Source organism: Triturus cristatus, chromosome 6 (assembly GCF_964204655.1).
Source record: "Triturus cristatus chromosome 6, aTriCri1.1, whole genome shotgun sequence".
Lineage (NCBI taxonomy): Eukaryota > Metazoa > Chordata > Amphibia > Caudata > Salamandridae > Triturus > Triturus cristatus.
The window spans coordinates 451543699-451554943 of NC_140589.1; the positions used below are offsets into that span (position 1 = coordinate 451543699).

The 11245-nt window shown below is 45.3% G+C and overlaps 1 protein-coding gene across 1 annotated transcript in view; it reads left to right on the forward strand.

Moving 5' to 3' along the window:
- The window catches only part of BEND6 (BEN domain containing 6), a 281971-nt gene extending 271555 nt beyond the window's left edge, over window positions 1-10416 (forward strand). The window contains exon 9 of the mRNA XM_085609193.1: window positions 9785-10416. Coding sequence (XP_085465319.1) covers window position 9785 — 1 coding nt within the window. The 3' untranslated portion in view covers window positions 9786-10416. The remainder of the gene's footprint in view (window positions 1-9784) is intronic.
- The last annotated feature ends 829 nt before the right edge of the window (window positions 10417-11245 follow it).

Consider the following 11245-nt stretch of genomic DNA (forward strand, 5'->3'; position numbering starts at 1 on the left):
CCACTTAAGGAGCGATTTGCGCTACTTTGGATGGATTTGTAAAGACATATAAATCAACGCAGTGGCTTTCGCTGCTTTATGTGATATTTCAAGCTGGAAGGCGTTCCATGGATGGAGAATGGGCGTTCCCATGCATCCACCCATGGATTTGCTGCAATTCCAGATTTACAAAGGTTTGTAAACATGGGATTGCGTCAAATCAGTAGCTTGCCAGAAGATGAGTAACAAGGAATATTTTTTTCCCTCGTTATTTTCTCTTTCTATGCTTGATGCATTCTGCATCACACATAAAAAGAGGAAAATGCCTCTAAGGATATTTTGTGCAGGAAGATGCACAAAAACAATTGTGAGCATAACGCAGGCATCCTTGCCCTACAGTACAGCTGCCTTGCTGTGCTGCGTTGCATGAAATAATAGTAAATATGCCCACAGATGTACAAGACCCATTCAAAAACAGAAATATACAAATTGCACACTGGTTGGTTTACAAATGAAAATGTAATTTGAACAATGTGTGTACTGATAGGTTACATCCCAAAATGTTCATATGCTGGGGGTCATGAAAGAACCTCCGTGAGGAATATTATTTTGGCAGGTCACTAAGTGGGACCCCTTGAAATTGTCTACGAACACAGGGATAGTGGCTCGGAGGGAACAGCAGACCTCCATTCCCGGAATTCACATTCCTAGCAGTAGTTATTTTCCTTTAAAAACCTGCCTAGGTCTTTTAAAGGGGCCGATTCTGCTTTAAAAAAAAATGTTCCAATAGAGCAGACATGGTGGGGGCACTGTTTGCACCACTCTAATCACACGACACGATTCCTTTGGGCTACCGTACACAAATAGTCACACATCATTTATACTTGTTTCGTATCACAATTAGGAGATTTTTCTTTCACGACCCTTTCAAATCTGTGATTTGGAATGATTCTCCAAGCTCCTTTTATGGTTTCCAACTGTACAGCACATTGTCGATCGGTCATCTAAGTGCCCTATATAATGTGAACATTCTCTTCCTTCTAGCTCCTGTTGATAATCTTATCATGTTCAATCTTATCATGTTCTCCATTGCATTGCATTCTTTTCTATTGGTTAGCCCTGGAAGGATTTCCATACACCCTTGGGCACTGATAGTGTCAACTAATTAAAATATCCTATTTATGGACATGGCACAACTTGGTCTCCATATCCTTTTCAACCATTTTGACTTGTCCATGGCACAGGATTCCTACCAGCCCTACAGCTGTGTCTGTTCTACAAATCATTTAAATAATTAACATTCTGAAAATGAGATGTTACACGAAAATAAAAACATATTTTCTTGCTTTCTGTTCAAACAAATGTATGGTTTAAAAAAATACAAAATAAATTATGAATTTCTATGCAGGCATTCATGACTTCGTAATCTTTGCACTAGCAGAAGAATTATGACTTTAAAATACATTGCATGACTTCATGCTTTTGCACTTTGTTCTTCCTGCATGAAGCAGCTAAATGATGAAACCCCGTGGAATTAGCTAAAATCCATGCGATAATTAAATGTGAACATTGATTTTCCACCAGTTAAAATACACGTAAAAACTGAGAGAAATACCGTGCTGAAGACAATTTAAATCGGAGAACGAGGCCACATGCTCCTAATAAATGGAAGGCATCTCAAATAGAAAAACATGTATGAAAGACCTTCTTGTGGGTGCATTGAGGTACGTGCTACGTTAATGGCATGAGGGATTCATTGAGTCGAAAATAAGAGAAGTATTATACGTAAGACAGTTTGGAACAGAGCGCGTGGCCACATGGTCTTAAGGAACTGACTGCATCTTATATAGAAATAGTATTGGTTCTGTTCATTAATCCAACCTACAAGGGTGTTACCTCAGACCCATGCCAATCATGACAATGTCATCTAATTGTCGCCGCCAGAGGCGCACTTGTTTGTGGTAAGGGTTATTTGTCCAGATATTATCTTATTCGAATTGGTGGATCTACAGACAAGCCAGACTGAGGAGAAAGGGTCTGCCCATGGAAGTCCCATGCCTTAGTTGATATATCGTACCTTCATTCTCAAAATAGTTGCTAGTTAGTGCCAGTTTGAGGATGAACTCAATAGGTGTTCTTAAAGGCCATTCGTCTGCATACAGTGATTCAGAAATGGTATGCAAGCTTGCTTCTTGAGGTATCTTTATATATAGTGCTTCAACGTATAGACAGATCATTATCTCAATTCAAGGATCGAAAGTCATGTTTTATATGGTTGTTAACATGTCTTTGGTATTTTTTGTATAGGATGGCATCTCCACTGCCAGAGGTTGTAGAAATCAATCTACAAACGTGGAAAGGAGCTTTAGTACAGAGCCTATCCCGGACACTATGAGGCAGCCAGGCAGAGGCATCCTACTCTTATGTATTTTGGGGTGGGGTATAAAAGTATGGTATCCCACGGTTTTTTTGGTGTTAGAAATTCTGCTTCTTGTTTCAATATCCAGTCTCTTTTCCTAGCTTCTGCGATTAGTTTATTAATTTCATACTGTAGTTCCACTTGTCAGATCTTGTTTGAGTATCAGATAATTCCTTCGATTTTAATAGGCTTCTACAAGCTTGTCCATAGATAACTCTGGTTTGAAGGACTATGGCCGCCCTTATCTGCTGATTTTGTAACTAAATCATTCCTGGTACTCAATGATTTTAGGGCAATGCCTTCTGCTTTCGCAAGATTTTTGTGTCTGGACTAGTGTGTACCCATGGCTACGATGTCTTTTATTACTGCCCTTTCAAAGACTTCTACCTCTGGTGGTCTGGATGCTCCTGAAGGTAAAAAGAAAGATTTTTCTTCAAGCCAGTATGTGTAGGGACTAATTCCCCAATAAAACCTATAATTTTTACTTCTAACTTTGCTTGTGATACCCAATAATAAAGGGATACAGGGGTATCTCAAATAATTTAGTTTCTTTCACTCCCCATTCCACAATATCTGAAAGTGCTCCCTGGAATATGCTTTATTTGTCTTCTACCTCTAGTCTGCTAGTGACTTCTGCAAAGTACGAACACACCACTGAGAATATACCGCCCCACTAATTCTTAAAGAAGCAAATACACTCCAAATCTACTCTCCCATTCTTTAAAGTGTGCAAACACAGGCCTAAGCCAGGCCTACACTGACAGTGATAAAATAAAGAATAACTGTGAATAAGTGCAACTGAATAAATGACACAGGATTTTAAGACTATGATCTGATAAATGTGCTTTGTAATAGCATCTAAACCTATTGACCTTCTGTGTTTCTTGCTGAAGCAAGGTGCTCTACATGTTTTGTGACACATTTTGACTGACAGATAATGCATTAATTTCTTGTAGACAATTCTAGGTGCAGATTTCTCACCTTTTGATTATTCCCCATGCATCAGAATAGATTTGGAAACTTTTTTGCAGTACCTCTGCGTGCCGGAAGGTGGCGCAGTGCAGTTCTGCACTGCCACCGTTCTGCTCCAGAAGTAACGTGTGGGGTCTATGGAGGCGCAACTCCGGGGTGCTGACATTGATTCCTTTCTTTCCACATCTCCAGACAGGGATCCAAAACTTCTTTTATCTCTCAGAGACAGTTGTTTCTCAGATAATTCGCAAAAAAATGTCAACAGTGTGCAAGGGATGTCACCCCTAAGATGACAGGTTTTAAGACATGTAAGGACTGTCTCAAGCCAATGTCTTGGACAGATCCCCACCAGGTTTCCCTGTGGTGTCTGGGGTTGAGCCACAACTCTGTAGGACTGTGCGTTGATGAACTCAAAGGCCTTCAGGGAACACGAGGGAATGATTTATGTCACCAAGATCAAGAAAACTCAGCACCAGGACTGGTCCAAGTCCCGCTCCAAGTCAAACACTCATCCCATCCTACTCCCCGGAGCCAACGGAGCCACTCACATAGCCACCCTCAAGGCCAGTCTTCATTGCGCTCCAAATCCATAGGTAAGTGCGATAAACATAAAAAGTTGAACCAGAGTTTCACTCCTTCACGCCATTCCCACTCCCCTGATGAAGTGCGTGGGAAGCGCAAACGGTCTTGTTCCCCTTCCCAAAGCCAGACAACTTCTGAGCGGATTCTGCAGGTGGTTAAGGAACAGCCCGAATTTCCAGAGTCTTCAACCACACTATACCATATCCAAGATTTTCAGTTAGCTATGTTCTGACTCTTCAGTTATCTGCCTACTCCCTCTGGTGCTCCTTCGGGCATCACAGATCCAAGAGTCTTACCACTTATATTACCAGTGGCGAGTTTGCACAAGGCGCCAGCTGGAACCTCTGAGCTTCTTGCACTCTCAGCTCCAGTACCAACGCCACCCTTGGCGGTCTTACCCAATCCAGGCCCAGGCACGTTGTCACCAAGATCAAGAAAACTCAGCACCAGGACTGGTCCAAGTCCCGCTCCATGTCCCGACCGACACCCAGCTGATTCTCTCCCTCTCCAGAGACCCCGACACCGCCAAAGCCAGCCTGCACGAAGGGATGACAGACGTCGCTGAATGGATGAACATCAGCCGCCTGAAACTGAACACGGACAAGACAGAAGTCCTCATTCTGGGACCATCACCCTCCGCATGGGACGACTCCTGGTGGCCCCCGGCACTAGGCACCGCACCTGAACCGACGGACCACGCACGCAACTTGGGCGTCATACTGGATTCCTCCCTATCGATGACCAGACAAGTCAACGCCGTCTCCTCAGCTTGCTTCCACAACCTCCGCTTGCTCCGAAAGATCTTCCGATGGAACCCGACCGAGACCAGGAAGACGGTCACCCACGCTCTCGTCACCAGCAGACTAGACTACGGAAACACCCTCTACGCCGGTACTACAGCCAAGCTTCAGAAAAGACTTCAGCGTATCCAGAACGCCTCCGCCCGACTCATCCTGGACGTCCCCCGACGCAGCCACATCTCGTGCCACCTGAGAGACCTGCACTGGCTCCCTGTCAACAAGAGGATCACGTTCAGACTCCTCACCCACGCACACAAGTCCCTCCACGACCTAGGCCCAGGGTACCTCAACAGCCGCCTCACCTTCTACACGCCCACCCGCCGGCTACGTTCCGCTAACCTGGCCCTCGCCGTCGTCCCTCGCATCCAGAGAGCCACCGCTGGAGGAAGGTCATTCTCCTACCTGGCAGCTAAGACTTGGAACTCCCTACCCGTCCACCTGCGGATGACCCAGGACCACCTGGCCTTCAGGAAACAGCTCAAGACCTGGCTGTTCGAGCAGTAGCAGACCCCCTTCCCCAAGCGCCTTGAGACCCTTACGGGTGAGTAGTGCGCGATATAAGTTCCATGATTGATTGATTGATTGATTGATTGACTTCACTGCTTGAAGAGGTGACCCTGATTATTCTTTCTGACTTAACACTGGTTCAAATTCAACTGACGTCCCAACCGAATCCGATCAAAGTTTCTGCTCACTTCTTTCCACAAGGCAGGCAACATTTCCTACACTCTATTTTTGGCAAAGACTCTGACAGTGATTCTAATCAGGGTGATGGATTTGCACATCCCTATGCCAATTACAATTGGTATGAAGATTTGCAAGATGCTTGTGGTCTAGAAACCCCCTCTAAGTCAGCCCTTTTCTACCATACCCTCCCGGCCAATGAAGAAGCTGTGTCATATGCCACAGTTATGCATAGTGCAGCTGAGGTCCTTGGTTTCCAGCTTCCCACTATGGAGGTAAAAAACAACATCCTGAGGGAACTCCTGTCTTCCTGGCCATACTGCTTTTTAGCCGCACCTACCTCTTTATGAGGTCTCAACCGATACCTTACTAGGGGCTTGGGTATGCGAGCCCTCTGATTAACAGGCAAATTGCCAGATGCCATCGTCCTGCTCCAGGAGACCTGGCCTTTCCATCACAGCACCCTTCTCCTGAGAGCCTCATAGTGCAGGCCTCCACCAGATTGGCCAACCCCAACTATTTTCCTACTACTCCCCCTGACAGGGAATCAAAGCGAGTGGAACTATTTGGCAAATGCCTCTTCTCAAAGGCCAGTTTGGCCCTACGGTAGATTAATGCTTCCTACTCACTACGCCGCTACACTCATGCCCTCTAGGACCCGGTGTCACAAGTTCTCCCAGGTGTCCCTGAGGATCTACATCCTGTTCTGTCAGAGGTTATTCAGAAAGGTTGTGATGTGGACATGTTCACAATTTTTTGTGGCTTGCACACCACCGACTCCATCAGATTTGGCTATAGGCATCAGTGCTCCCATTGGTCGCCATGTGTGACTATGTTCGACTGGGTTCTTGGGCGATGTCCAGTCCTCTCTGATGGACATGACTTTCGATGGAACTCTCCTTTTTGGGGACACGACTGATTCTGCCCTTGAATATTTCAAGGAGAATAGGGCTACCGCTTGCTCACTGGGCCATCCACTGAGCCTCACCAGTACCACTTCCAACATTCTTTTTGTGGATGCGGCATTCCCTACTGTCAGCATATCCTACCCCAAAAGGGAACCCAGGAGTTTCTCAGGAGAGGCCATGGTGCCCCCCACCCCTTGGCCTAGGCCAGCATGCTGCTCAAACCACCACTCACCAACCCACCTGCAAAACCCCTTTAGTGTAACCTTGCAGGGTTAACAGCTACCAGGTGGGAAACAGAATCCACTGATTCTATCTGGAGTGGGAAACAATCACATCGGACAGGTGGGTCCTTCATATTTGTTAGCAAAGGCTGTGCCTTACCCTTCCTTTCATCCTGGCCACTTCTTTCAAAGTCTACCCAACGACTGACAGAGGACCATCTCTCCATTTTGCAGCAGGAAGCGCAAGGCCTTTTGGCCAAAGGGGCTATCGGGAGGGTGTCAACACCAGAAGTAGGACGGGGTTGTTATTTCCGCTACTTTCTGGAGTGCATGAAGGATGGAGGTCTATGGCCTATTCTAGATCTGCCACCTTTCAATTTCTTCCTTCGCAAGGAGAAGTTCAAAATGCTTATCTTGGCCCAGGTCATGTCTGCCTTCAACCTTGGAGACTGGGTAGTGGCATTGGACCTGCAGGACGCCTATTTTCAAATCCCTGTTCTGCTGGGTCATTGGAGCTACCTGTGGTTTGTGGTGAGATAGGAGCAATTTCAGTTTGCTGTGCTCTATTTTGGTCTCAGTAACCCCCCTAGGTATCCACAAAAGCAATGGCAGTTGTGCCAGCGCACCACCTCAGGGATGCCAGTCTTCCCCTGCATGGACAACTGGCTTTTGAAGGCAGGATTGCCCTAGGCAACTGTCAACCACCTCCAGATGACAGCGAACCTCCAGTCATCTTTAGGGTTCACTATCAAAGTGTGAAAGTCACATCTGATTCTTTCTCAGAGGTGCTCTTTCATCAAAGCCATTCTGTACACAGTTTGGTTTCATGCCTTTCCCCCGGGAAAGAGAGTCCGGGTCATTCAGGCTATGATCCCATTCTTTTGGCTTCAGTCCTGGATTTCAGCGAGGTCAACCCTGAGGCTGCTGGGACTGATGGCCTACTCCATCCTGCGGATCAAGCACGCCAGGTGGCATATGCAGGGTCTGCATTAGGATCTGAAGTCCCAGTGAGCCTAAATTCAAGGAGACCTCACCAACCGAGATCTGCAGTGGTGGCTACTGGATTGCGATTGCATCAGCAGATGACCCCTCTCTCTTCTACACCCAGAATTGATAGTGGTGACTGATGCATCACTTCTGGGTTGAGGTGGCCATCTGTGAGAGGTAGAGATCAGAGGCCACTAGTCTCCAGCATAGTCCCAGCTCCATGTAACGAAAGCCTTCCTGCCATCCTTCAAGGGGTGGTATTGAGCTGCTCAGCAACTCCACCACCTCCATGTGGTACTATAACAAGCAGTGTGGGGTGAGGTCACGGGCCCTTTGCCAGAGGGCCTTGTGTCTCTGGAAATGGCTGGACCACCAAGGAATCTCTCTGCTGGTGAACCACCTGGTAGGCTCATTAAATGTGGACGAACTCAGCCATCGGCTCTTAGTGGATCACAAGTGGCAGTTAAACTCAGAGGTGGTGCATGGTCTCTTCCACAAATGAGGAGAACCTTGGCTCGATATGCACAATGTCAGCACTTCTGCATGTTGGAGTTTCCAAGGCTTCTTTCACTCTGAGATGTGTTCCGCCACAAGTGGAACTCAGGACTCCTGCATGCCTTTCCGCTGATACCTCTCCTAACAGCTGAACACCTTCACTCTTCCTCCAGAGCTGGTTGACGTCATCTTGGCAGCCAGTCATCCCTCTACGAAAACTCTATATACCTGTCATTGGTATACTTTTGTGACTGGGTGTGGAACTCGCCAGATTGACCCCAGCAGGCCAAACTGATGTATTATTATTTGTTCTATATCTTGCCCATCAAGACTTTGCTTTTGGCATAGTTAAAAGTTATCTTACGGCTCTCTTTGCCTTCTTACAGTTGCCTGATGAGCCCTCTTTTTTTAAATCACCTGTTGTGCTGCATTTTTTGAGAGGGCTGAAACATATTTCCTCATCTCTTTTTGGTACATCCCAATGGAACGTCAATCTTGTCCCTACGTACCTGATATGTACTCCATTTGAGTCACTCACAGTTGTCCTGTATGGCTTCTCACCATCAATACTGACTAGTTGCCATAACTTCTGTACAGCGTGTGAGTGAGTTTCATGCTGTGTGCGTTCATCCACCATACACCACCTTCATTCTCGACAGGCAGGTCCTGCATACTAGGGCATCCTTTCTCCTAAACGTTGTGACATTGATCCACGTCAGCCACACCATCACTCTGTCAGAGTTCTATGCTCCACCTCACTCATCTAAGGAGGAGGAGAGACTCCATCGCTTGGACTCAAAAAGAGCTTCTACATTAATCGCACCAAAGGCCAATGGGTGGACAATCAGCTCTTTGTGGAGTTTGCTGGTGCAAAAAAATGCAAGGCTGTGCAGAAGCTTACCATCTCCTGCTGGCTCATACTCTGCATTAACATTGCCTATGCACCGGCAATGAAATGCGTGCCCATTCCACCAGGGCCAAAGCTGCTACCACTGAATTGGCTCACGGAGTCGCTGTCCTAGCCACCTTCCATGCAGCCACATGGGTGTCACTGCATACGTTCATGAAGCACTATTGTCTGGACAGCCAAGTCTACAGAGAAGGGCACTTTGCCTACTCGGTCCTGCTGGACTTTCTGGTTTGAGTCTATCCACAGCCTGCCTCCTTAGGTACAAGAACAATTTACTTGCCTCTGAAATGCTCTTTCCAGTAGAGACTCAACCTCGCGGCAGATTCCTCACTGACACTCCCCGTTCTGTGAGTGGACTGTACAGCTTAATGAGATCCTAAGTACAGGAATCTTCACACTGATAAACTGATTTGCTTTTGGGCCTCCACGTCTAGAGGCGCGAACATTCTCAAAAGCAAACGACAACAGCACATGGGAGTGACAACCTTTATAGGCCCCAAGCACCAAGCATTACTTTCGAAGTGGAAAGGTGTCAGTGCAGAACCGTATAGCACAACTTTCTGGCATGCAGATGAATGACGAAAAAGTGTTTTGATACTGACTGATGCATGGGGAATATTCAAAAGGTGAAGAATGTGCAGCTGGGTAGAGTCTCTACCAGAAAGAGCATTACCGAAGGTGAGTAACTTGTTCAGTTGTCCTTAATCTTATTGTTATTCTGATTGAGTTTGTGCGTGGAAAAAATAATCTTTAAAACATTAAGCATAACTGTGGTATTCCATCAAAGTTCCTCACAGTATTTAAATCGTCTGGTGTTTTTTTCCTAGATAAAATCCTTACACTTCTAAGGACTCACTGCCTGTTTGATAAGCAATTGTGAAGAAGCAATGAGGCGAAGAAACAGCTGCAAACCGGACTCTTGCTTGGGGAATGCAATTTGCTCATAAGAGTTTCTCAGAATGTGCCATGGTGCCATCAAAGAACGTCTCCTGTGCATACATTGTAAAAGCAGGCTTTCCCTTAATATTACGTCCCAAGGGCTTTTGCATTCTCATGTCTTCATCAACAGTAAGTTATGTTCCGGGGATAATTGTCCAGATATGAGTAGTTATCAGGCCAGTATGTTACTTCTTTCATGGATAAAAAAAAATCCTCTTTGTGCGATTTCGAAAAGGCATTGGCAAAGTCAATAGATCTAGCCTTGGCAAACCTGCGATTTTTTGCCATTGTTTTTTTTTGCGAACATATGTAGTAGACATTAAAAGTGTACATATAATGAAAAGTAAACAAATAAAAATTTGAAAATGTCTAACGGTGGCATGCATATATTTACAAAAAAACTAAATGCATAATGACCCATCACAAAAATGATCCATCGCTGAAATAAAAAAATAAAAAATCATGGCAGACAATGGGCTAACAGCCCTGGCACTGAAATGGGCTACCTTTTAAGCATATGTACAAGTGCAAGAGCAAAATGACTTCACTCATGGAAGCAAAATGTGGATGACATTTGAACAGTCAAATGGATGAAGAGAGACCACCGAAAATCCCTCTATGTATGTATATTTGTATGTACTTTAGTTCTGATTTTATTTTTTGTAAAAAATGAGGCTGATGAAAAAAGCTTACGCTATCTCTAGGCAAGATCTAAAAATGTACAACTTGTAATTGTTAGCCTGCTTAATGGACCAAGCACATTTTTGGAATAGAAAGTAGTAAACTTGTGTTTATAATGAGAACTTGTTTTGTAAAGTGACTATTTTATTTGCTTCATTTACTACACTTTTCCTCACATCTTTCGTAGGTATGCGCTTTAATCTTAGATTTGCGGCTGATAGCTGAAATGTATGAAGAATCCAATTCAGAACTGCTGGTGTCCTTTTACAAAGTTTCCATTGAATCAGAAAATAAAAAATATATATGTGCTATAGGTGATCTCCTTGAGTTAGGGCTGGATTTTCTTGCGTGCGATTAAAGGTAAACTTGTGAAGTAAAGATTATACAAATATGATATGTTGTTAACATTGGGGCAGATTTATGTTTCCTGGCGCATCCCTGCAAATCAGCAGGGATGCGCCAGAAAAGATGCGTCACGCAAGTTTACCCTTGCGCCACCACAGATGAGCCGCATTTACAATGCAGCGCATCATGGCGCAAGGATAAACAGATGCGTGACACATCTGATGGCATAACGGCGGCGCATTGCTGGAGTCGTGTCGCAAGCATGACGCAACTCCAGCAATGTTTAGGGGCTGCCCATACCTAACATGCTGCGTCATGCCTTA